Here is a 27,505-nt window from a genome sequence, read left to right on the forward strand (position 1 = left end):
TAAATGTCAGTTATTTTACTGTTGTTATCCGACAATACCAAGCAGTTTTACAAATGACAGTAAAAGTATTCTGAGCTGTTACTCATGTCAAAGTAGCAAATCCATAATTTAGCTCCATTACACGTAAAAGTAATGTATATTTTGTCTGCAAGTTCTAATGATTAGTGTTTATTAAACAAGAGCAATGCATAAAAGAACACACATCTCATAAAGAGATGAAACTATTTGTCGGATTTAGCTATTAGCTAATTTCCATCTGCAGTAAAAATAAATATAATGTTGTAAAAATAAATGTATAAAGTACAATATTTGCCTCACAAAAAAATATAGTAGAAAAGTGAAAAAGGTATCTATAATTCAGAAATAAATGAGTAAATAACTGGGTAAATGTAGTTATACTAAGCGCTATACTGAGGAGACTGATCAGAAGAGAAAGAAAAACAAAAGTGGGGGGGGGGTGAAAATGGAGAAAGTTTGCGATTATCAGCATACCCACTTGGATCGCTTTATTTTCTGTTTTCTTTACATCACCATTTTCATCATCATTATTATTTATTTTTCAGATGATATTTTCAATTTGTATTACTATCACTTTTATCATGGAAATCTGTTAAATCATTGCACAATTTGTTCTCAAAATGTACACATACAGTAGCGTATTTGAATGACCATTTTCAATGTTTCATATTTACTTTTAAAACTAGTTCAAATGAAGCCAAGAAGGAACAGAACATATACATACAATTATCCAATACATACCTAAAGAAAATAAATAGATATCGTAAAAAATAATAAATACAACTGAAAAAAATACACACATTTTACAAATTGATCCCCAGGCTCCCAATCCCCATAGGTTTATCATACAGATATATATTTTTTAAAGACACCTCATATCATCTTCACCACCAAAAAAAAAGATTTTAGGTCATTGTCATTTGTTTGACATGCATCGTAAACACAGAGGCTAAAGGTTTTGTTTCCCGGGCTTCCTCGCCCTCTCTCCCTGCCTCTCTCTGATCTCACCCCCCAGAGAGCTCTTGGTATCTGTTATGGCTTGTGTGTGCAGTAAAATGACCGGCTTCTGTCCACCCTTTCAGTTTTGTTCTCTCCTCGCTGTGAGCCGCTGTTTTGTCTCTCTGCACCTCTCTCATCATCAGGAATACCCAAGACCCTGAGCTGATGATTACAAGTCATGAAGCACCCAAACCCATCGTGGGGGGGAAAGTGAGGAGATTCAAATGTGACCCCAATGTCATGCCTTCCTCAATAGTTGTAACACTTTGGTACCACTTTTTAATAAGAATATACTTTATTAACATCATTAATTAATGTCAGGGTAATCGTGTTCTTATAGTCAATTATTTTGAGGCCGGGTATAAAATAATGCATAGCTAGTGAAAACCTAACTTTTTAGCTACCTCTTCAATCAATGTATTAACAAATATGATAATTTTAAACTCCAAATAGCACATTATATGTGATGCAATAACCCTTTATGACTGGCTAAAGCTGCATCTTAGACCACAGATCTAATGTCTCATTAAGTCAGAATAATTGTGACTGTTTGACAAGCAGTTCCTCATACTAATCTACCAAACTCTGCAGTAATAAATGTTAATAAGCGCCTCATACTTTACCAAGGTACTAATGTATGTGATAGTGATCTAATAATTATACGTGAAGGAGGTGCCCAACCCTTTTAGTATTGCACAAAAAGCATCAGAGGGCTCAGATATCCAGACTTTTTACTCCCTAGTGAGTGAATCCTACACTCCCCTTGAAGCAGAGCAGTAAAGAAAATGTGCAGATGGCCCCTGTAAAAGTTATGAAGTCTTTGTAAAGTACGCCTTTTCAGAAAGTGGTACCAGGACTAACTTTATGGATTTCCTTCCATCGTTATCATGAACACAATGCCTCTGTGGCCTCGCTCCACCCTGTCCCATCCACCCCTGCCTTTGATCTCCGTAATGGGGTCCCTTCAAAAGAGATCGGCTTTCAAGGTGCCAATAGACAAAGCATGAGGAGGGTCCCTGTGATGTAGTCGGAGCAGAACAGTCTGAACTCGGACGTGTTTTACTACACCACTGCAACCAAGTGGGGACACTCAGACCCCCCTGACGGGCCCATAGAATCGTACAAAAGAGCCTACATAGCCGATACTGGACACCATGAGCAGACATGAGAACACCGGTGTTGTTTAGAGTTAAAACCGGTTCATCCCGTGATTCCCCTCAATCAGTTTACAATTTTAAATTGAATCTAAACTTTATGGTGAGGTTAACTTCTGCCCCCGGTCTCATTAAAGACACCGGTTGTTAAGCAGAAGTTATAAGGCGACATGTTTAGTTGTTGTTTCAAACTGTAAGAGGATCAATGGCAGCAAGTAGTGGTTTCCTCTGAAGGTAGGAAAATGAGCCCTGATGTTGCCAACTCTGCTGACTGTGTGCAGACTCCAACCGGAATGAAGAGAGGGGGAAACATGCACAACCGGCACAAACTGAACCAACACCGGTGTTTTACCTCGATTACTAACCCACAGTCACATTTAGAGAGGTAGAGCAAAGACAGAATGACAGGAAGAGAGAGACAGAGAGAGAAAACAGCTGATCCCATTCAACCTACCAAGTCTGGTCGGAAAATACATTCATACATTCTTCATGTCATTTTCCCCTTTATTCCTTTGCTTATGTTATTGCAGAATGGTCAGACCGATAGTTTTATTTTTAAGTTAAATGGTTATATTCATTGCTTCGTTCTCCGTGGATGAGCGAGAGGCTCCTCTAGTCCCAATCCAGTCAGCGCCCTGAGGAAAGAAACAGCATTATTCCCGCATCATTGCATCCCTGGCCTAAATCCCTACCAACAAAACCCACCACCTAAAGATCTTAGTGGGACAAACTACTAAAATCCCACGCTCAAACCAATCAACTATAACAAACAAATACATAAAACGATCAGAATGAAGGAAATGTGCATGGCATATGTGAAAACATCTTGGAATCTCAAGTGTTTTGCCTCAACACACAGATAAAACCGTGAGGATTAAACACTAGGCAGTAAAAGTGAAGTGCTCTCACCTCAGCCCCTCAACAGGAGTACGTCCTCACTGAGGCAGATTCACCCCGGGCAGCAGAGCTGGCTGTGTTATAGACCGGGAAACAAACACAGAAGGGGTCATTATTGTAACATCAATGCCTCAAACAGCACTGACCTTCCACAGGCATTCCTATTAAGAAGTGGAATGGAGGATAATAGTCTTCCTCTGTATTTTAAAGCATCTGTTCCTTGTTATTGCCTGCTCCTCTGCTAAAGAAAAGAGAAAATACAAACTAATGGCAGAGTAGCGCAAAAACAACCAACTGCTGTGTGCATGTGACTCTTTGCAGCTTATATAACATGAGTGAAAAAAACATGTTTAACAGTCTGATGAGCGTTATCCGACCTTGCAAAGTAAAGCAATGTGGTTCCTCGACTACAACAAAAAACCATAAATGTATTTTGTAATCTGTGACCTTGATTTTCTTTCTTTCTGAATATTAACCCCCTCCCAAGGGCTCGAGATTGGAACAAATGTATTTACAAAGTTGTACCTGATGAGCCCTGGAGCCTTGCTACAACAGACCGTTCGCCCTGATTCCTGTCATGCTCTGCCTGTGAGTAAAGCCGTATAGAATAACAGGTCTTCACACATAGTCTAAATTGAGACGGGCCTCAAGGGCTCATAGGTGCCACACAAATGTGAATATGAGAGCGAAGGTGTCAGAGGTGAGGGGTCGTACTCACCATCACTCTGAACCTTTCTCAGGGTGACGGAGGGCGTGGAAATGGCTGAGGCACGGAAGTTAGCAGGCAGGGTCTCAGCGGAGTCGGAGGTCACGCCCCGAAGGTCTGTCTCTCTAAACATCTTCCTCCAGGAGGGCGAGCGGCTGAACGTCTTCACTCCATCCTGACAAACAGACAAGTGTGTGAACAAAAAGATGGCCGCCCAGACAATCCTTTACTTCTTACGTTATATCTGCTATCATGCTGACCTCATCAGGTCGTCTTTCGGTTCCCATGGCGAGGAGTGAGTTGTACTCTTGCTCCAGGAGCTGTCGGGCCTGCAGGGGAAACGTGATGCAGAGCTTTGAGATTCATTTGGACTACAGATGACACATTTTCAGGAGTGGTGTGCTTTGCTGCCATTCATTAATTCGGGCTTAGCACCTCTCTATGTTTCTGGCTCTTAAATATATTTAAAAATCAAATAGATCCATTTTACGAAGGAGGTCTCTGCACTAACGCCTCTTCATTAACCCATTACCTGTGTGCTCTGGTTGGGAATCTGCAGCAGCAGGGCCAGGTCAGTGAAGTCGAAGGTGTCGTCTAAAGCCAGCAGAGCCCCATGGATGCCGCTCTCACGCAGGTTGTCGCCGTACTCCTTCAGACCGATGTTCTGCACCCAGCACATCACACGCTCATTGGACCACACCATCACATCTGGGAGGGGAGAAGGAGAAGGTGAAGATATGGAGAAGAAGCATCTATCTGCAAACAACAATCTGTCCACGTGTCGTTTCTTAATATTCAGCCTACTTCCTGAACTTCTAGATAAATGAAACCGACAAATGTCTATTAAGCGTATAAAATGGAGAAGGTTAAATGACCGTACTGATGAGAGATCAAGAGTAATAGGGAAATCTTCCTGCTTTACTGATTTTTATTCTCAAACTTATCATAGACAAATCCAAAACTCACAAATTCCCTCACTTGGGGAATTCTTATGTGAGGAAATCAGCCAAGACTAACTCGCTGTAAATGTACAACACGTGTATCCAAAGGCACAGCAGTGGGAGAGGGAGTGTTCTGGGTTTGTTTAATGACTGAACATGAGGATTTTTATGCATTTGCAATGGTTATCCAGCTACATTTAATTAGAGAGAGGCCATTTAGAAACTATTCTAAGTTAAAGCAGAGGATGTAGTAACCAATGGGTGGTCCGAACACCTCTCAGCAGCATGTTAGAATGCACAAATCAAAGAAAAGGTGTTTTGTGATTGCCATTTTTTAAATATTGTTTGTATTTTTGTATACCTTTATTTCCTGTGTTAGAGCTAATGTAAGAAAGTAAGTGGTTCTGGGGGTTTAATTAGTTACTACTAGTGACATACTTGTAAGAGTTGCGTTGAAGCAAATGGCACTGCTGCCATTATTCATACTTGAATAAAAGAACCCACAATCTGGTGTAAAGCAAGTTGAAGTGAGGCCGACAAAACTGTTAACGATCTAGCGCTTCCAATGAAAAGCTGTAAACTGCAGGTCTAAATACTGTATATGATTGAATTCTTGGTATTTCACTTTTTATTCTCACTTGCAGAGCATTAAAAATGTTAATTGCATTAAACTTAACCAGGATAAAACCAAAAGTTGTATAGCTTCTAGTGCAATTACTTTTAATCTTGCTATAACAGCACTGTCTTTAATACTATACTAACCAAATCTTAGCTTAATTAGTTATTTAGAACAGATTATCACATAATGAAAATGTGCTTTATAACAAAATCAGTTGTTGGCAGTGTAAGGATGTTAAAAAGTTCTGTTCGTGTCTGATAACTATAATATGTATTTTGTATTTTAAGTCCATATGAGCAAGGTGTTGCTGCATGGCACACAAATGAACCTTGGAAATAAAGGAACTGATGAACAAATAAATAATTGAAGCGAATATAAATGAATGGGTTTGTATAGTATGCTTTAGATATGCTTTGAACAAGGCAATAGCACAACCTGAATAGAGGAATTAGTTGGTTGGACACGGTCATAGAGACATACAATACCATGAGTAAGGAGATAATGGCAGAGACAAAAAGAGCTCACCTTTGTTCTGGTGGACGCTCTCCTCCCTCCTCCTCTCCAGCTCCTTGCGATCGTAGTTCAGTCGCTTCAGGCACATGATGCCGTAATGCAAACTGACCCTGGAAGAGGTGGAAGAGCCAGAGGGTCAGAGCAGGTTAACTGAGGTCGTGTATCCACTCTCGTCTCTACTCAAAAGGCATTAACACAATCCGATACCTTTGACCCCGGGACTTTTTTTCAAGAGAACTTAAAAGAGGGCCTGTGGACACACACCTGAGCAGTGAGAGCGTCACAACAACAACTATCCCTACACGTATTTTAGCAACGTCACGCAGCCACAGAGAAAGACAGTCATCGTTTGTTGATATGTATGCAGGGACGGACCGGCCATTGGGAATACCGGGAGTTTTCCCGGTGGGCCGGTGCTTTTTTTTTTTTTGCCAAAATCCTACCGGCCCACATTTGTAAGTGTTCCGGCCACTCCCTTTTCTTTTTTTTTTGCTTACCTAAATCCTACTGGCCCACATTTGTAAGTGTTCTGGCTCCTCCCTGGAGGGGGTGTGAGTGCCCACACCCCCTGTTAAATTGTCTCACCCACATTGAGGATGCTTACTACGCCCATGTTTTATTCCATGCATCAAGTCAGGCAAATTGGGTCAAAATGTTATTGCATTAATGATCTGTTAACATTAAAATAAATAAATATATGCTGTAACTATTTTGCTCTAGGCAACTCAAGGGCTCAGGTAATATGATTACTATGTGAGTACTGGTCCAAAATAACATTAAATGCATAGGGTTTTTTGTTAAGTAACATACTTTCGTCACCGGCCGGCCGATACATGCCGCACATTAAGTGGGCCTGTCTGTCAATTAATCCCCGGGCACCTTTTTCCCCCCAGTCCGCCCCTGTATGTATGTATTTGTACAGATGTTGCAACTATACAGAGCTTTAGCAATACTGTATGTAACTATGGTCATGCTAATAAAGCTATTGAATTGAAATTGAGAGTGAAATCATGAGAAGTGACCGAGCTCTACCTGTGGAAGCTGTCCACCATTTTGAGCTGTCCTCTCAGCTCCTTCTTGGTCAGGTGGTCCAACATGCGAGCATCCACCAGGGACTCCATGAAATAGCTTCGGTACTGTGGCAGCCCCAGGCTGGGCAGCCAGTCGTTGCCCACCCACTCATGATTCATATCGCCATAGGCAAGGATCTGGAGGGGACAACCACAGATGATCAGCGCTGAGTCACGCTCGGCTTCATATCTGATGCAGGTCGGCAGCTCGTGACTCACTTCGGTTAGTCTTACGAGAGATTGGATTACTGACAAGCATGCATCATGTTGTGGTAACTCTGACTTGTCAGTTGATCCTTACCTGATCCCAGCTGAACTCTTTGAGCTCCTGCAGCAGTGAGAGACGAGAGGAGGCAGACAGAGAGAGCCAGAGAGAGTGATGTTGAGGTGGCAAGAGAAAAAGGAGCCGGGGTCAAGAGCAGGGTGGAGAGATAAAGAGATGATGGAGGAGAAGCAGAGGAGGAGGGTGAAGCAGCAGAAGGGAAAGAGGACAAAAGGAAGGAATAGTGTGTTAGTGAACGGGTAATGCATTGGAAGCAGTTCACATTGAAACAGCAACCAGAGGGAGAGAAGAGGCTCAACACTATGTCCTGGGCCCACAAAGATATAAAGTGGCAGAAATTCAAAACGAGATAGAGAGAGAGAGACAGCAAGAGGAAAAGGGAGAGAGGGGAAGAGACTCATGAACGTGATTCAGAACAGACGAGATGCTTAAAATCATTCTAAATAATATACAAAACATGAAATATACAGAGAGCACTAACCTGAGGCTTGGTGGCTGCGTTCAGGGTCTCCATCTCTGCGTGGGTCATCCACACGTTACTGGTCGACTGTGAACAATAGAAAGGTAAAGCGGTGAGATTAAACTTTTTTGCTGCTTAATAAAAACAGCCACATCCCAATGAGTCGGCCAACCACAACAGCAGACTGCTTTCTGCTTCAACCCGTTTATGAGAAGGGAAATCTGTTGAGCAGAATTGTATCAGTGGTCAGTTTTCAACATTTTAACTCATTAATATAGTTCCTACTGTAAATAAAAAGAAAGCCAAGTGAAGGATTGAAGCCAAACCAAGGCAAACCAAGACTTGGCAGTAGAAGATTGTCTATGGTTATTTGTGACTTTTATCTGCGTTGTAACAGGGAGACGCGGAAGCTAAAAAAAACGCGGAAGCACAAATGCATGTGCGTGCCGAACAGTTTTACAACAACTTTCAACATCTGGTTTGTCTTTGTCGCCATGTGAGAAGGTAGCATCTGGTAAAATGTGGCTTTTGTTACCAAGCTTTGTTTACCGCTACCAATTTACTGTCACTCTCCTATGGAAACACTTATAATCCTTATTATTTTAGACATTTATCATCTTCAGGAATTGTTTCATGTTCTATATTTCCCTTGAAAAAAACTGCTTTTCATTTAACATCTTAGCTATTTTATATCATACTCTAAATTAAAGTGCTCTTGTTAGTTTCTGATCCTTAACATTTCGACCAATTAGAAAACTACAACCATCTGGTCCAACATGTGTCTTATATTGCTAATATGAATGCACTGTTTGGGTTTTATTAGCAAACTCAGCATGAAGAAGGTTTTTGAAATCTGAGCGGTCTTTCATTTTAGGCTTCTTTAACTTTAATCTTGTAAAGATGTTGCGTAGACTGGGATTTTTTTATGAAGTGACAACATTTTAAAGTCATAATTTCACTTTCAATGTGTGTGTGTGAGTCTCACAGAGCGAGTGCTGGCAGGGGCCGAGGGGCTGGTGAGGGAGACCATCTCCTGGATGGCCAGCCGCAGTTTGAGGCGGTGAAGCGGGTTACTGATGCCGATCTCCCGCTGGATCTCTGTATCCGACAGGTTGGCCATGATGGCGCCGCTCTTCACGTTGGAGCGACAGGCTGCGACGTACCAGGCCGGCATCCCCACCCACAGCTGGAAGGAGGCAGACGACAGATTCATCGAAAAAAGGAGAAAATATGAGCAAGAAAATGTTACATGATTTTTATGCAAAATCCTCTTTTTCATGTCTTTTATACATAAACATGTGTCCCCTCTGTTTAAAGAGATTCTGAAAGGTTCAGGAAAAAAGATTCTCTCACTTCTTGTCCTGATCCATTTATATAAAAACCTGTCTGAAAATGAGCTGATCAGATTTTGGCCACTTTATGATGTCATGACGATTTTTTGGATTGTGTAACCATTAGCCAATCACCAACCAAGGTGACCCCCCCCCCCCCCCCCCCCACCTTATCACCTGAATCTCCTTCTAGAGCACCATTGTGTTCTTTTTAACCAAATCTCTCTCAGAGGGGCGTGGGGAGGGGCTCCTTATTTTCATCTAAAGTGACAGACAGAGAATCAGCACTTTTGAAACAGGGCTGAAACAGAGAGGATTATGGGTAATGCTGCAATGCATGATCTGTTTGGTATTTGGAGCCACACACTTCAGAGACATGTTTTGTATATGAGACCTATAATATATTGATGAAAAACAGTATAATAGGGGAGCTTTAAATGATGCTGTTGTTTATTAATCATCTCCCACTTTTTAGGTTTCTCTAATGGCACAATACCTCCAACCAAGATACAACAGTGGGCCCGTCCCATGATGCAAAGGGAAGTCCTTGGCGACATGCTTCTTCCAGTAGCTCATGCCTGATAAGAAGAGGGGTAGTTACAATCTGGTGCCAGTAAAGTCAAAGGTAATAATAATAATAGTAATAATAATAAAGTGGCATTTGACAGGTTTATGTTTTTTATGTGGAAATGTAATTACATTTATTTAAAAGCATTTAAATAATGATACCATCTGCCATAAATACAGGCTTGACTTATGGCACAAAGGAAGTGCGTCAATCATTGCGCAATCTAAACCAGAAGAGCACAACGCTTCTGTTTTCCCCGGAAGCTATAGCCAGTTACTAAAGAGTTTATGTAAGTCCTTTGCAGTTATTATCCCCTTTGCAGGAAACCTAAATGTATTGTGTTTTGTTGCCAACTGGTTTTCTAAAGAAAGTATCAAGGACCATCTCCAAAAGTTGCTAAGTTGTCAGACGTCATTATATGCTCATTTGCATATTGGAAACCACATTGCATTTGCGTTCTGCTTTTGCTAGAAGGTCGTTGGACTGTGATTACTCAGTACTTTTGCAAATTAGTCAAAGAATAATATCTCTGAATATATTTCTTCCCATAAAAAGTTGCCATGAGTACTAAACTCTGAGGAAAAAAGAAAGCACAGTTATGTTTTTGACGGTGACACCAAAAATAATACCATTTGGAAATGCTAGAAGCAGAAGAGTTGAAAAGTTACATATTGCCACTTTAATCTGATAATGATCAAAACAGGGGAAATGATTCACACACTTCTTCTTGCTGCGGCGGTCTTTATCTGCTGGACCCAGAGTCCCAGTCTTGCTTATGCCCATTGCGTCTCCAGAAGCTGAGTCTTCAGAGGGTGTCGATGCTAGACATAAGTCAAAGAACACAAAAATGAAGAGAATATATATATGAATACTTTCAATGACTGAGCCAGTGTTGAAAGAAAAATGGTGACATCTGTTTACCAAGAGAAGAAGATCCCTCCCGCCCTGGTTGGCCCATCCTTCCTTTTTCCTTCTTCCCAAATAGCCGACCGATGGAAGACTTGATGCTTTTCTTCTTACTGGACTTGTGCAGAGAGTCTTGGCTGCTGTTGGAGCTGCTGCCATCTGCGGAGAGACTGGGATGGACAAAGGAAATCACTGAGGGGGAAACACCAGAATGAGCAATAAACTGTTCTGTTTTATGTATTTAATGTGCGGGTGCCTTACCTGCGAAACTCCCGGGGGTCATCGAGCATCGCCCCTGGGTGGGTGAGCGCCATTCTGTCCAGTCGCAGCGCACGGGGAGTGGAAGGAGGCGTAGAGTCGAGAAGAGCCAGGGACCGGTCATCCTCTTTGCTGTTCTGTAGAGCAAAATGTAAAGCATGCAATTTAAAGAAACTACAAATGTACAGCTCGGAGCCATTATTTCTTCAGTACAGTTGAATTATTAAGAACATCCAAGTTATATTTGATTACTAATAAGTAGTTAACTACTCTTTCAGAAATTGCTGAAGTCAAGGCTTCACAACCGTGGTCCATAAATATATATTACTTTATGATCACTATTTCAACTTCTTATGCACATTCTATGAGCACAAGCCAAGAAAATGATAACCCATAACATTACACTGTCGTACTGTAATAATCTTGGGTCCATTTACTTCTGCTTTCTACCAGTGAGTAACTAAGTACATTTACTCAAGTACTGTACTTAAGGACACATTTTGAGGTACTTGAGTATTTCATTTTTTGCTACTTTGTACTTCTACTTCCCTTCAATTCAGAGGTAAATCTTGTACTTTTACTCCAATACATTTATTTAATACCGTTAGTTACTTTTCCGATATGGATTAATGATATAAAACATAATCAATACTTAAATACGACTAAAAAATAAACAAAAAAACGAGCTGCACCTTTACCAGCAGTGATGAACACATGAATGCATCAATAATTGTAATCAAAACATATGATATATATTATTCTGAAACGGCCCAATGACCGCATAATGACTACTTTTACTTTTGATACTTAAAGTATATTTTGATGCTAATACCTTTGCACTTTTACATGAGTAACCTTTTGAATGCAGGACTTTTACTTGTAACAGAGTATTCCTACACTCTGGTACTTCTACTTTTACATAAGTACAAAATCTGAGTACTTCTTCCACCTCTGCTTTCTACCCTATAAAAACAAAAGTGGGCCTTTACTACCAATTGATTTTGGTCACTATTACCCATTTTGTCAAAACGCTTCAGTTTGTTCATTGCAGGAGTGGAAGATTTTTTCTCTGCTTCATAACTTGAACCATTCTTGGCATTCTGTTCTCAACTGTTTTTATTGCACCATGTTTTGAAATCCATCCTCCTGTTTCGGAAAAGCTGGAACCAGGGTGTCTGGCGCCATCCGTCATACCATCCTACAAGTTACTTGACTGAAACTTGCCCAATCGAACATGCCTGTGTTCGAGAATAACTGAACTTCCCTGACCCTGTCGGCATGATTTACTTGTGCTTTATTTTCATGACTCACTGTCTGGAGGAGCTGTTTGCATAAACTGGGAGGTGAAGTACAGAGGCGAGAGAAAAAGGTTATCACGGGACGGGAATAGAAGCCGTACTTGTCTGTCATTCTCTCGGGCCGGGGAGTGAGGCAGGCGAGGGGTGGAGTGTCCAGAGCTCGGGGGGGAGGGAGAGGCCAGGGTGGAGGAGGTGATGGACGTGGGGATGAAGCCCCGTCCTGTACTGTCTCTTCCCAGGGTGGATGGAGGAATGGGGGGACTGTCCAAAGCTGTGACCCGGCTCTCGATCTCTTCGGCCCGCAACTCAGTGTTCTCCTTCTCCTCCTGGATCATTCTGGGATTGAAAGTAGAGAGCAGAAAAGAGCAAGGAATGAAAGATCAGATTGGATTTATGTTGAATTAATCAAACACTGGACACTTTAAGATAGAAGATAGTTTCACATTTGGGAAAATCAACCATTCACCTTTTAACTTTACAAATAATCTAGAAACAACTCTTAACTGAAAGGCTCTTAATGTTGTTACGACCCTGGGTCGTTATGTGTATTGTGTGCAGATATTTCTTCCTCCTTCTGTGTTTGTGTGGCTGCGTGTGATTGAACAGGTGGTGTCCGGTTGCTGATTGGCTGCCCTCGACAGGCTGATTGGTCCACCTGAGGAGACGGGAGCATTTTAAGCTGCAGCCGTGCAGTTTCTCGGCACTCTTTCTGACTCAACTTCTCCTACTCCCAACTCTGCGCGTGTTGAGATCTTTGTCCTGTTGTGTTGTGTACGGTACTTCCATTTGACCGTATACCGGTCCTTCTCTTCTGCTGTGAGACTGTGGAAGAAAAGCTGTTAAACCTGTCTTTGTAGACACAAGTTGTTTTTCTCAGGAGTGCAAACCCCTTTTTTCTTTTGGATTATTTGTTTTCTCCTGTTTTAAGTTAGAGTAGGTAAGAAGCCTGCATATTTATTTTTCTCATTCATTAGGTAAGATTTTGTGTTAAAGGTTAGTTCGTTTTGTGGTTTTGTTACTCCTGTTTGTTACATTTGTAATCAGACTTTCAGCATGTTTTTTTTGTGAAAGTATTTTTGGATTCTGATTTGATAAATTAAATTTACCAAAAGAGATTCTTTGTCTCGGCGTCCTTGTTCTTGAGAGCGGGAAAAGTAGGGAGAGAGCAAACGTTGTGCTGCGCCTAGGTTCCCCTAGGCCTGGGCGTAACAATGTAAAGTATTGTTAAGGTGGAGAAATACAAATGTTACCATATGCTTGCAGTCAGCAGTCTTTTAGCCTAATTTACCATAAAGCCTGGAAACATTTGGAAACACCTACCTTAATTCTTTTCAAAGTTACAAAAACATGCCAACCAAAACCTGTAAAGTAGTTTGAACCAGCACTGCATCGAGAAGCTCCAACAGTAAAATGCTGCTTGAGAATGATCCCTTTTACTTAGATAGAGGCTTGTAGTTACATTGTGGTATTGGTACTGGTATTAATGGTCTGAGTACTTCCACAACTGAAGTTTTTCCTCGACAGTGTGAGAGAGGTGTTGATGTGTTTATTTTTTAGGCTTTAGTATTTGTGTGGCTGTTGTATCAGACTGCATTACGTAGTGAGCTGTTTCTAACATCCCACCCAGCTTCCTCACTTGATCTCCTTATTGATGGCCTCCAGCTGTTCCTGCAGCATGATGGCCAGGGTCTGCACGTCCGTCTGTCCGCTGGGGGACATCAGCTCGGAGCCAAAGCGAGGGTCCCCGTCGTCCTCGTCGTCTGAGCAGCCCACATCTAACCCTGGCTCAAACCCGGTCCCCAGCAGAGCCCCGCTCTCCCATTCTGGGTACTGCACACAGAGAGTTGAACTGTAGTTCTTTCATGGAAAAAACAAAGTTTGTCATTAATATATGTTTTTTTTATTGTTCCCTTTAATCAGAATGACATAGAAGATAAAGAAAAACATAATATAAGTCTGCAAGGGAAAGAAAAGGTAAAATAATCAAAAAACGACAAAAATTAGACTAAAATCTACTTCTCTCACATTAAACTAGCTTCCATAACAAATGCAAGAAAAGTGTATATTTTTTTAAGGTGTAAAGAACCACACATCAATGAGTCTTTGGATATTTTTGTTTTTTTTGGTGGGTATTTTTCACCTTGGTAGAGTCCTCTCTAGCCGAGCTCCAGCGAGCCCGATGACTTGGCCTTACCACCCCCCCAGTGGAGGCGTTACCAAAGTGATCCAGGTGAGAGGTGGAGCCTGTTGGGAGCGACCCACTCCCGTGGGAATACCGCAACTCCAGAGCGCTACCTGGCAGGGAGCGACTGGAGAGAAGGAGGAGAAAAAAGAGGATAAAGATGACACGTAAAGGTAATATCAGTAAGACGATTAAAACACACAAAAACACAGAAACAAAAACCCAGCTAGCAATATGCCAAGTAGTGCATATTGCTAGCTGTGTTTGCTATCATATGCAAATAACTGGTTTACAAGTGGCTGTAACTCTCAATACCTGCAGATTAATAAGTGCTCATTTGAAGTGTTGGATCATATATGTGTGTTTGGGCACTCTGCCATCAGTCAGTGTACATATCAACACTGTTTTAGTCCTACAGAGTGCTGACAGTTAAAAGCCTCCAACGTGGAGTGATTTATCCACCATGCATTACAAGATAAGAGACACAGCACTACAGTCATTCATGTCTGACGATGCTACAGACTCATAATCAGGGTTAGAGTTTCCCTCTTGCTGTGTTTAAATGGTTACACACCTGGAATAAGAGCCCCCAGGCCTCGCTCTCAGCTGATCTAACTCCAGCTGCAGCCGCTCCAGCTCCGCTATCAGCTGATCCTGAAGGTGGAAAAGAGACAGAGTTGGTGAAAAAAGTCATTTACGTCTACTAGCTTTCACTGAGAGTGAAGCCTAGAGGCTCGGTCACCTTGTTTGCTAAGAGATCATCCTGGAGTTTCTTCATGTTGGATAGTTCTTCAGACAGGGCATTCTGCAGGTGGAAGAATAAGAAGCTTTATAACTTTAAAATGACAACAGTATATTCTTAATAAGAAACTGTACAGCAGGGTGGGGGAATGGCTGCTATATAACGCAAAACACCTACTAATACCGCAAAGGGAAATCGGTAAACTAAACACAGCAAAGCTATTCCAGTCAGTGCTTTCAAAAGTGTGTTTCCCTGCTGCCAGATTTACAGTCAATATGCTCCTTCTTAGAGGCCGACCACTCAGAAGAAGCTTTGGTTGAATAAAAATAGGGTAAAATAGATCAAAACTATGATTAAAGTGCTGATAATGCACTGAAGAAGGCATTTTTTGTAAAGAGTGTGTGCTCCAAATGGTGCTTTAACATTAAACATTTAAAAAAGATTCTCACTGATAACTCAGATGTTTCACACAAGCAAAAAGTACTCATATTTGTACTTAAGAAATTGAAATAGATGTTCTTTCCAACACTTCTGGATGAGGTGTTCATGACTTTGAGACTGTTTTGAACTTGGACTACCTTAAGGGCAGAGATGTGCGTAAACATACCTGACACCAAGAGTGTATTTGGGGATAAGGGAAATATGTTTACGGGTCTTGATTTGGGAGATTCAGAAATGTTTTGCTGCCGATCAAATGCTGTGAATTCTCTCTTTAGCCTGAGCAGTCACCTTTTCTTCCAGAGCGGCCATCCTCTCCTTCAGATGGAGCTGCAGCCTCTCGTTGGACTCAGACAGCAGCTTGTCCACTGTGTCGGAGAGACGCTTGTTGTGTTCATCGTTCATCCTCTCCCTCTGCCTCGCCTGAGGGGGAGAGAGAGAGACGGGTGAGAGAAGAAAAGAAATGAGTGAGAGGAGGGTTGGGGGAAGAGAGGGTGGGAGGAGAGTTAATAACAAGCATGCTGCTTGACTGAGAAAGACAAAGATTTATATCTGGAATTGCTCAAATAGAGGGTTTAGAAAATTAGTGTGCCTTTGTAAAGGCTGACAAAAGGAATGTCATGAAAGAGGGAGAAGATGGAAACAGAGCAAAATAAAAAAGATGGAGAAATAGGCATGACTCACCCTCTGTAGCTCCTGGTTCTTCTCCTCCAGTTGCGCCTCCATCTGTCGCAGTCGCTCCTCAAAGTTACCATGACGCTCCTCCGCCTGGATGATTGGAGCGGAAGGAAGCAGGGTTAAAAGCCTGAGCCGTGTTGCGACACTAATACAAATTAACACAAAGGAAACAGCTTGTTGACCGAGTCTACCAATTAGTTGCGTGCCTGTACAGATCACAGTGTAACAGAAAACAGTGTGTGCTTGTGTCTAACAGGGAATTCATCCTATCCTCCCATGGAAGCCCTCTTGCCTGAACATGCAAGAAGTAAGTGTGGCCATTCAAGAAGTCTGGCTACCTGGAAGAGAGCAAATGTACTTTTGGCATGCGTGAACATTGTGTTTACAAGATGGCTGGAGGTAAGCATTGAGCAATTAAATCAGTCAATCATCAAGTACGGTTCTTGACGTGTTTAGCGCCCAAGGATCAAATAGCTGTGTGCTGGCTTTCATCTGGAGATCGTTTGGTTATGACTTCCTGGCACTGCTGGATGAAAATATTTAGATTTCATCTGTCATTTGTCATCTCGTGCTCTTTTTTTCACCATACATATCTACCCATGCTTACATCAGTCTACATGTCGACATATGCCCACAGACGCACTCAAGCAATTGTATCCGGGCACACATGCATGCACTTATCGGTGCAGTCAGGTGAAAATAATGTTATTCTCAAATTGTATGGGGACAAAAGAAAGTCTGAATGTCTGAGAAGTGCACCAACAGGGCAGGTTGGTTTGCAGACTCACGCACACAGACAGACAGACACACACCTTGTTGAGTGCTGCCACTCTCTGTGCGAGCTGGGCCTCGATCTCTGGCAGCGTCTCGGCTCTCTGCAGAGTTTGCTGCAGCTTCTGTTTGGCATCATCCAGACGCTCCTGAAGCTGCCGGTTCTTCTCCTCACCCTGCAAGAAACAAAACAGGATGAGGGCGAGTAAGGGTTGAAGCTTGGAGAGTAAGATTGCCCAGGGCAGCAGATATGATTAAAGCGACTGGGGGAAGAACACAATCCTTTGAAAGCACGCAATGTGTGCCAACGTGAAAAGTGGCCAAGCTATCAATCAACAGGAGAAACAGGAACACACACAGGGATGAAAAAGTAGTTCCCTACCTGTCTGTACAGAGAGTCTTTGCTGGCCAACTCATTCTCCAGTTTATCTTTTGTGTCGTGGAGAGACGTCGCCTCCCTCTGGGCGCTCAGGTACCTGCAAACCAGAACAAAGCGTCAGACAGAAGGAGCAGTGAGCAGAGGAAGGCACTGAAAGTTCACGGAGAGAACACACCAACCTGCGTTCTAATGTGGTGATTCTCTCTTCCATGTCTTCCCTTTGACAGAGCGCCTGCGAGAATTAAAGTGGGGAAAAAGTATGTTAGGATTCTGATGCAGAAATACAAAGCACCAGACAGAGAAAGTAGGAAAGGGCAAATGTCAAGTTGAAATCATCAAAGGGAATTCACTGGGCTTGAACAGCTATTATCTGGAGAATGATAATGACTAGTTAATAGTTGTTGACGGCTCTCAGAAGCACCCACTTACCCAGTTGCACAAGTCAAAGAGAGACGTGGCGAGATAAAGGAGCAGCGAGTGACGAGAAGCAGTTAGATGTGGAAAAGGTTGTTAAGTTAACTGACTCAACTACCTCTCATCCCCACTGGCTACCAACACACTGACTGATTACTAATGGCACTGTCACCATGGCTACAGGGGAGGCTCCGTAACAGTAACAGTGGCTGCTGCCAAGTAGGCAAATGGGTTTGTTACCATAGCAAACTCTTACACATTTCTGTGAGTATGAGAACTCTTTGTGCCGCTGCGACAGACACACATTATGGTTTATTGTCCGTCAACAGCTCGGCGAGTCTCACCTCTTTCACGTCCCTCTGTAGTTTCTGGTTGGCCTCCTCCGATCGGGCCAGCTCCCTCCTGGCGGACGTCAGCTGTTCCTCAATCTCCCCGACCTGACGGAAAACGAGAGTGAGGGGATACAAGGCTGAGCGAGCACACGCCATTTTCTGACTGTTAGCATCCCATGGCTAGTGCTGGTGGAAGCATTGGACCATAAGAGTGTAGGGCTTCTCAATTAATCGTATTTTAATCGCAATTACGATTGTGGCTTGCAACGGTTACGAAAACAACGTAATCGAAACATAACGATTATTTTTTTATTATTAATTATTATTTTTTTTTTTTTTTTTTTGGTTTTTCAGTTTAGTTATACTTAAAGTTCAGGGTAATCAACTGTTAAAAACAAACTGTTCACATTTTTTTTCTCCAATAAATTGATGTTTTCAAAGTAAATGGATAATCGTTTTTTTTAATAATTGTGATATCAATTATATTATATCCCAAATAATCAAGATTATGATTTTTGCCATAATCGAGCAGCCCTAGTTTCTAGCAAAACATCTTTAAGAGATGACATAAGTAGCCGAACCAGCATTTGCCATGGTGGCCAAAACATTTTTATTTGGTCTTAAATTGTAGTTCAATATTTATTTCCTGTTACTTCTGGACCATGACGGTGGGCCAGCCTTTAATGTTTAACTGAGTGGAATATGTTGAACATGTTTTACCAAAATGTTGGCTATATGTTAAGGACTGCAACATGTTTGTTGATCTTGTTTATTGGTATTTATTATTTTGATATTATTTATTTAAATGTAGATATGAATGTATAATTTATTTTATTTTGTATTGGTTTTTCAGTTGATTACCCTGAACAGTTAAAAAGTTCAAATTATTATTTGTATTTGTTTTAAAATACAATAAATGGATATTTTCAAAGTCAATGAATAATCGCAATTACAATTATTGACCCAAATAATCGAGATTATGATTTTTGCCATAATCGAGCAGCCCTATAAGAGTGTCTCTGAATGGAGTACCTGTCTGCACATGAGAGCCAGCCTCTCTTTCAGCTGACCCAGCTCTGACCTCTGCCGCTCTATCTCGCCCTCTCGCTGCCTGTCCACGTCTGCTTCATCCAAGATGGTCGACGGTCCGTTGGGAAGCCGCTGAAAGAAGAAAGATTCAGTTTAAATAATGGTTAAATGGTAATATAATATATGGGATAAAGGTCACCCTGGGTTATGGGTTACACATCGTTTGCTTACAGTTTTGGATTTCGAAATAAAAGCTTAAGACATATTGGAAAAAAAACTTAGGAGCAATACCCACCCAACTCTAACTCCATTAAGGAGAGGATCATCACAACATGAAAAATGTATGGTTCTTCTATCATAGAAGTTAGGATAAAGTAGCTTAGAATCATGGGACAGTTAACCTAGTGAAGACACTCATTTCTGGCTTTGAGAAATGAACTGCATACCTTTACAAAACATTTAGAAAGTATGAACAACGTAAAAACTAAGTAAGGATTACTGAAAAATTCCATTGAAGTGATTAAAAAACCTGATAGCATGCAGGTCTATCAGGGATGTCAAATTAATAATAGTTTAGGATTTTTCCTGCTGAAACTTCAAATCTAATAGAACTCTGCTTGAATTTGCAGTCTTCTTGAGTTGTTTCTGTAAACCATAAGCTGACTTTAACACTCCAAATTCCTTATGACGCATTTATGTTTCTGGAATTGTTTCAGGAATGCATCCCATTACCTCTTTGCCATTTTCTATTCCTTGCGTCCGTCGCTTGATTTGTTCCCTTAAAGACAGAACCTAAAACAACACAGAGGAGAATCGTCAGGAGAGACTCCATCGTGTGGATGTGGAAAGCCTTTATTCTCATCATACAAAAAACATACAATGACATTTTGTAGAGCAACCTTGTCACAGCGCGCAAACGTAAACAGAAAAACAAAGCAGAACGTGGCCTCACCTCTTGAGAGGAGGACTGCAGCTCTTCCTCCAGCGACGCCACTCGCTCCAGAGCCACCCGTAGTCTCTCCCTCACCTTCTCATCCAGAGCTTTGTGGTGCTCAAACAGGGATTTGAGTGCTTTTAGGACCTCCACCTCACTGGAGACCCCGGCTGGAGATTGGGACTGCCTCTTCACCACCGTCATCCTCAGGCTGCGCTCGTGACGGGACACCAGGCACTCCAGATGTTCGAGCAGCAGCTGGAGACACATGGGGTTCACATACAATGCAACCTTAGTGCACCTCGTATCTGATGTAAACAGTTCCAGATGATTAGAGACCATTTTCTACTGTGTTTTTTTAAGAACGGGTCAAAGTGAATGCCAAAAGAATCCGATCAGAACTTTAATTGACCCAATAAATAAAGAAGATAATGTTAAACAGACGTATAAGTGTTCTGACCCGTGTGTTGTTCCTCTCCGCCTTCAGCTCAGCTATCTCCTCCTCTCGCTCCAGCAGCTGCTCCCTGCAGAGGTTCAGCTCTTTGGTCAGCACTGCAAACTCCTGCAGGGTCACAAGAGAGAGCTGTTATTGACTCCATGCCACTAAATTCATGATCACTGTATCACACTGTATGTTATTTTGTTATAAACTTTATTTTCTGTATACACTTTCCCACGTGCCCTTGCCTGCTTTGACTTGGACTCCCTTTACCTCCCAGAAGGCCTTTCATAGGGAGGGCACACATTTAGTTCAGCTGGCTGGTTTCACTGCTGAAGGGATTAGTTTAGTAACAAGCTAGCCAGAAAATGAAGGTTTAGCGGTCTTATGTTTTCTTTGTTTGACTTTTTATTGATGTCTATTATTTCACATTATAAGGACAGTTTTCTGAAACCAACAAAAAATATGGTTCATGGGATAATCAGTAAATGAAGTAATTTTTGAAATGGCCTTTTTTGTCCCGTCATCTTTAGGTGGTAAATATCATCTGTACTTAGCCCATCAGAGATGTGTCTAAGATAGAGGGATGTGAATGTTGAACTGAGACGAAGAAACAGGGTTACTTTTGTTATTTCCTTCCAGAAAGGTATGTCTTTATTCATGGCTTTATTGCATCAAATCTGCAAAGTCAGTACAACATTTATATTTCCTCTGTTGCTAACTTAATCAATGTATCTCCTGTTTGATTGATACATGTTGAGAAGGACTGAAACCAAAAAATGTGGATCAGTAAAAATGCTGATACTGAATCCCATGGCACCGTCTCAGCATTTACCTCAGGTTACCTCTTGTAACCTCGGACAATCTCTTTCCAAATCAACATACAGCATTTGCATAAAAACAAACAAAAAGACTGCAGACTGTAGCGTTTAATGCCAATACTTTCCCTTAACTCACACAGTGCAATAAACTACAGTTGTCAGATCTTGAATCCATTAGCATCTCACATGTTCAGCCTCACAGACTTTCATTGCATTACACAAGCATGCACAGACGTGTATGTTTGAGCCAAAAAGCGCACATACAGTATAATCTTTGCCATATCTACCGCAGTGTTCATTGTTAACAGCTACTGGGAGTTTTAAACCCAGCCTCGATATAAAATCTAACAACCAGGTTTATTACACATGCTCCACCTGAAATCGGTTTAATTGCACAATAACAACGGCGGGCTGTGAGTTTGCCCGTCATTAAAACAAGCGCCTGGAGGTTAAACAAGCATGAAAGGAACTGGAATAAGGCCAGCACTAATTTTTTATATTTACAGTTGACAGCAGTCCAATTAAATTGCGATTTTGCGTAATTCAATTCAATTATATATAATGTAACGTTAGCTACTTTATGATAAAGTCATGTGGCTTAGATTCAAACGTAATGGTGTCTTTGGCAAGAATCTACAAAGCGAGGATGATGGCATTATAAATTACAAGTCTCACTTTCAGCAGAGATCCTTTCTTTGTATCTGTAATCGCAAACTCCCCCTGAACACGTGATCATATGAACACATAGTGAACCATGGGCACTCGACCATGCACTGAATGTCCTCTCTGCTCGTGTGTGATGGCGTGATACACACATGACACAGAGCATACGACGCTCCTCCGCCACATGTGTGCCCAGTCATGTGTGTTTTTGACAAATCTGCTTATGCAAACGAGCCACTGATGCACGGCGGCGCTGCTGTTATCAGAGCTCTGTGTTCAGTTTACCCACACATCCACCAACAGGCGCCTAACCTCACACCTTCTTCGAGCCAAAATGCCTTTAAAATGTACAGTCAGTAACACTTTCCTTTTCTCACTTCGCTAAAATAGGGGAGGATGGAGAACGATGTGAAAGGAAGGAGCTTATTTGAAAGAAATGGAAGTACCGTGGGGAGGATCAAGGAGGAAATTGCTGTGTACAGATGGCACGTTCAGGGCCCAAAGGATATCATAATTCTGGGATTAATTCATGTAAAAGATGGAGTGAGAAGGACTCTTTCTAGATCATTTTTGTCGATTAAAATCACTGTGCTGACATTCACCTCTTTTAATGCTCTGCCCCATTTCCCCCTGTCATGATACACACCATCTAAAACAGACTCTGGAAGCCACCTTATTAGTATGCAGCAATATGCAAATGCTCTTGATTTGTTAGTCTCTGTGTGTTTCATATCACCAGGTTTTTTTGCTGTCGGTTTCTCCATCCCTCTCTCCTATTTTTCTCTCTTGGCAACAACTAACACACACAGACGAACTCGGTGAACTCATCTACTGTAGAATGTATCACACCGCTCCATGTGTTCCTGTCTGTGTGTGTGTGTTTCTGCAGATGTGTGCACCATATTGATCCCCTCTTGGTGAGCTAATATGGCGCTTTAATGTCCATTCAGTCTGTTAGATTGTGCGCCGCTGCTACGTCTGTTATTTCCTTTTTGATTTTCAGGAGCTACCACAGAGGAAAATAGGTACTAATAATGAGGAAGGCATTACCGTCGCCCGAGGCATCCGACAGTGCCTGAAAATAGAGATGGGGACCTTGTATGTTGAGTGGAATTACGAAAATGATTAGCTCTCGGGCGCTGGGATGTGGAATAATGTAATAATTGGTTCCTGTACTACAGTGGCAAATGCAACATTTAATTATCATCTCCAGTGTGGATCGTCCCGGTTTTACTTTAACATTACTTTACAATCACAGGGTTACAGATCCAATCCAAGAGATTTGTTTGAAAAATCAAGAATGTTGTTGCTGCTCTGAAAATATGTACCACAAAACTAGAATCATCTAGAAGAAAGAATAGCCTGTTTTGAGATATATAGTGTATATATTAATATGTATTACGTTCAGATTATTCAAAGAACTACTGAGTTTTTCAAAGAACAAAGACTTCCTTTAAATCTCAGCTTTTGCCAATATACATACCTTGCAACATTAAAACCACATACCAACAACTACGTTCAGTGGTCAGAGTAACTGACTGATCCTCCAGCATCATTAAGTAAATCATTTTTAAGCTTGGTATAACGTTTAGAGACATTGGTCCATGATTATTTCTATATTGGGAGACATTGTTTACTTTTCTGGATTATAACTTAAATTAAACATGTAATAAGCTCATCAAATAACCACAGTCTTATTCCAGCCATGTTTTACCTTCATGATGTTAGCATTACACGTATAGCATCATCTAAAGGGGTTTAATGCGAGAAAATAAAAGTGATGTGGATATATTGGAGATACGATGGTTTCTGTTTGTACTTTGAACTCCCCAGCGGAAAAATAAAATGATCCGACTCAGCGCCACCTGGACCGGCTACAACATTAAAACCCTGCTAACAGGTTAACACATCAATAATTCAACACTGTGAAAGGAAACATTTTCACTACGAGTTATTTTGATACAAAACAATGACGATAAGTGTTTCCTTTCACTGCACATTTTAAATGCTACTTTCTCCATTTCCTTCCCATTTTGGTTTTGATGCTTTTGTATACAGTAAGTTATTGATTGTTGTTCATGTCCAACACTGCTGCTCACAAGGTTGAATCCTGAAGGTAATATGTTATTCTGGTATTCTAATTCTGGCTGTGGCAGTTAGCTAGCATGGTCAGCAAGATACCTAACCCTAAGTTGCTCCCAATGGTACGGCCAACAGTCTGTGAATGTGTGTAAATCTGTGTGAATGTGTGTGTCCCTGCGCAGGTGGCACCTTCTGTGGCAGTCTCTGACCTGTATGAATGTGTGAGAATGAGTGAATGCTGATTTGTATATTATGTAAAAGTGCTCTGTCTGAAGGCTCGCAAAAACTGAAAAAGTGCTCTACAAATGCATTCCATTTACCATATTGTATATGTTTATTGAACTGCAAAATTCAATATCATTCATATTGCATATAGTGTAGCAATTTGGACTATATTATGTCGTTTTGTGTTTTGATATAACATGTTTAACTTCACTAGACTTGAACATTTTACCCAGCCTGAGACACAGCTAAAACTGTATCTCAAATGACATTATCTACTACTTGTACCTAAAGAAGTATTTCACCTGAACTACACACCAGTGTTAGTCAGCACATACTGTAGAAGCACAATACAATATACTTCTATCTCAAGCTTTACCCAAACTATTAAAGCTAACAGCTGAACACTAATAATCTTTTCCCTGCTCTAATGAAAGCAGGAAATACAAAGAACCTTTCTAATAAGAACTTCTTCACAATGCAAATGTATAATGATTTATGAACATGAACAATATGGGGCCAGATTTCCAATTTTCACTTATCATCGTCTATATTTTTCCCTGACTGATAACGCTTCAATCGTGTGTGTAATAAAATGATTCCCTGCATGCTATTGTAGGATGTGCATGTGTCTGTTCACACCCTAGTGAGTAACAAACATGTGTGCGAGATAATGACGTAAATATCCAGCATGCTTTGCATTAAATACAAGATCTGACGGAAGTTTTTGCTCTGACTGAATTGAGCTCTTCATCCCTGTTCACACGTATTGTAAAAACGAAATGTGTGTGGACCCTTTTCTACATGTTTTTTTGATAAATTCTTAAAGTGTTCAACAATTCATTATAAATTATCTCTTGCTTGCTAAGGTTTTGCATTTGGTATTGCATGGTTTAGAAAACTGGTGAGCATAAAGCGAGATAAATGAGACCTGGATTATTTTTGCACGAGATGTTTGAGAGTTTCTTAACAGATGTTTTGATATCGTTTTTCTGTTGTTAACACAGCCGCCATTTACTTAAATTCATCAAGTTTTTATATTATTCTGTCTCAAATTCAACAAAACACGTGATGAGTAATTAATTTACAAATGGTAATGTTGAGGATGAACTATTCCTTCAATTATAATACGAATCACAACACCCTCTCCCAGATTATGAGCAGTTGAGCTGAGATGTGTGAATGTAAATGTTTCCTCCACAGCTATAGCACAGTATTAAGAAAGCATTACGGGGAATCAACACTAGTGAGGTTGTTTCAGGTGTATCAGCAGCTCCCCCTGTCAGACCCCCAGTCATGGTACCTGTGGCAGGGCGATGGACAGCTGCCTTTGGAGCGACTCCTTCTCGTGGCCCAGGTCTCGCAGGCGGAGGTGGGCGGTCCCCAGACAATCCTGGGTCTCCCTCAGGCTGTCAATCAGCCGCTCCCTCTCCGTCAGCATGTTCACCATCAGAGACTCCAGGTTGCCGGTGCTGCCCCCCTCATCACTGACGCCGACCCCACTACCACTGCCGCGGGAATCCCTGTTACCATAGCCCCCTATGCCTCCAACACCTCCGCCCATGCCTCCTCCGCCCCCCCCAGGGGAAGACGAGCCGCCTCCTCCTCCGCGCCCGTCCTCGGAGATGGTGGGCATCACCTCGCACATCATCTTGAAGCTGGGGTGTGAGAGGCGTTATCTGAGAGGCTGTCTACGACACTCGAGCGCAGCTTCTGGAGAACCACAGTCTCTTCATCAATCGGCCAACAGGTGAGGTGTTGATCAGGTGGTCTTTCCTCTCAAGTTGATTGGGTGGCAGGAGGGACACGGACAGTGAGAGTGAGAGTGAGAGATAAAAGTGTGGATAAGAGGAGGTATGATGAGTTCTGGTGAAGGGTGACAGGGGCTGAGGCTCTGCTGGGGATGGAGATTTGGGGTGGGAGTGCTGGGGGAAAGGGGAGAAGTGCAGGTTTGGTGAATGACCTCTGACCCCTGGCCCAGGATTTACTGAGATGAGAGACAAACCTGGGAAGAGAAGAAGAAGAGAGGGAGAGGACGTTATTTAGACAAGTCTGTGAATGATGTTCAAATTTGATGCAACAAAATTATGGAGTAGATTATATAAAAAGGCCTGTTTCCCACAGGGTTGTGATCTCTCGTAATACACACACACACACACACACACACACACACACACACACACACACACACACACACACACACACACACACACACACACACACACACACACACACACACACACACACACACACACACACACACACACACACACACACACACACACACACACACACACACACACACACACACACACACAACACACACACACACACCTTTCCCAGGCGTTTCTCCAAGAGAGAATAAGCATTGCTATTGCAGCAGAGCTCTCTCTACCACTGACTGGCATCGCGATATGTCTGGAGCATTTCATCCATCAGTGCATGTCTCGGCTTCATGGAGCCGAGCGTCCACAGTCATTATATTGAAAATGAATGCGCATGAACCGTCATAAACACACAGGCCTTTAGGTAGCAGAAAGATGCGGCGCTGTTTCATACATTCATGTCGAGAAAAAGGGTGTCATCATGAATTGTAATTATGGGCTGAATCCAGGGGGAAATAGGCTTCTACGGCTCCGGATAACATCTGTTAAAAATATTCTGGGGGGATCAGTAGGCTTATTATCCTCAGGGTGTCAGGGTGGGATATGACTTGCTGTCTTAACAAAATAAATGGCTTAAATTGGGGGGAAAACAACCTATTTTTGCATGTAGGGCTGTGCAGGATAGCCTCACACCGCTATCACATCATGGTAGGAGGTGCCAATCATGCTTTAAATGATGAAGGACTAATTAGCAAATCAAATCAGAAGATATCACGCAATTGGATTATCTTTTAGTGATATGATTAACCCTAATGTCGGAAAACGCTCCGCCGCTTTGGCTTTATTCCGACTGCAAGGCGTCTATTTCCTATCAACACCCCACTTCCCCCCCTCCCCACACCACCCTTCCTCCTCCCCCCCCACCCATAAAAACAGCTGGACGGTCTAACGCACGGCTAGGTCTGTGAACCCGACATCACGGCGGACATCACGGCGGACATCAGCCGCTACCAAACGGGTTGTGTGTCTTACCCTCTCCATGCCCGACAGAGAAAGGAAGTGAAGGCGCATCGTGGCCCGGTTCACTCCATCAGAGCACCTGAGAGACGGAGGCTGCAGCTCATCCCCGTTACAGCCCGGTTACAGCCTGCCCCATCCCCGCCCTCCCTCTCTGTGCTGTGGGAACGATCGAGCTGCTTCGCGTCAAGCTGCACGAGGTAAACACAGGCAACGTCCGGTCCGGACTTTCAGAA

General features: G+C 42.1%; 1 protein-coding gene across 2 annotated transcripts; it reads right to left on the reverse strand.

Annotated features, from left to right (window-relative positions):
* Positions 1 to 480: 480 nt before the first annotated feature.
* ppfia3 (PTPRF interacting protein alpha 3) lies at positions 481 to 27,425 on the reverse strand. Of its 2 annotated transcripts, none has more exons than XM_079642651.1 (31): positions 27,285 to 27,425; positions 25,451 to 26,152; positions 20,381 to 20,482; positions 19,939 to 20,178; positions 19,719 to 19,778; positions 18,990 to 19,118; positions 17,970 to 18,062; positions 17,391 to 17,443; positions 17,215 to 17,308; positions 16,874 to 17,008; positions 16,068 to 16,151; positions 15,675 to 15,806; positions 14,946 to 15,008; positions 14,778 to 14,857; positions 14,162 to 14,330; positions 13,658 to 13,851; positions 12,123 to 12,357; positions 10,727 to 10,860; positions 10,481 to 10,635; positions 10,281 to 10,380; positions 9,488 to 9,569; positions 8,646 to 8,846; positions 7,682 to 7,747; positions 7,219 to 7,245; positions 6,880 to 7,055; positions 5,860 to 5,957; positions 4,307 to 4,482; positions 4,035 to 4,103; positions 3,787 to 3,949; positions 3,081 to 3,142; positions 481 to 2,806 (listed from the first exon to the last, which is right to left on the reverse strand). In XM_079642651.1, exons 2-30 carry the CDS (start codon positions 25,796 to 25,798, stop codon positions 3,090 to 3,092), a joined length of 3,711 nt encoding a protein of 1,236 aa, XP_079498777.1. In that variant the 5' UTR covers positions 25,799 to 26,152; positions 27,285 to 27,425; the 3' UTR covers positions 481 to 2,806; positions 3,081 to 3,089. The 2 variants fall into 2 exon arrangements, with proteins under 2 accessions (XP_079498777.1, XP_079498776.1); XM_079642650.1 differs by having other exon boundaries at positions 13,658 to 13,878.
* Between the last annotated feature and the right edge of the window lie 80 nt (positions 27,426 to 27,505).

Source organism: Notothenia rossii (assembly GCF_949606895.1).
Source record: "Notothenia rossii genome assembly, chromosome: 8".
NCBI lineage: Eukaryota > Metazoa > Chordata > Actinopteri > Perciformes > Nototheniidae > Notothenia > Notothenia rossii.

Coding starts and splice junctions, on each gene's coding strand:
- ppfia3 (XM_079642650.1), bottom strand. CDS start 25,798: ATGATGTGCGAGGTGATGCCCACCATCTCCGAGGACGGGCGCGGAGGA. Junction 17,309..17,390: donor ATCACCACATTAGAACGCAG/GTTGGTGTGTTC, acceptor TCTGGTTTGCAG/GTACCTGAGCGCCCAGAGGG. Junction 4,104..4,306: donor TTCCCAACCAGAGCACACAG/GTAATGGGTTAA, acceptor TTTCCCCTGCAG/GCCCGACAGCTCCTGGAGCA.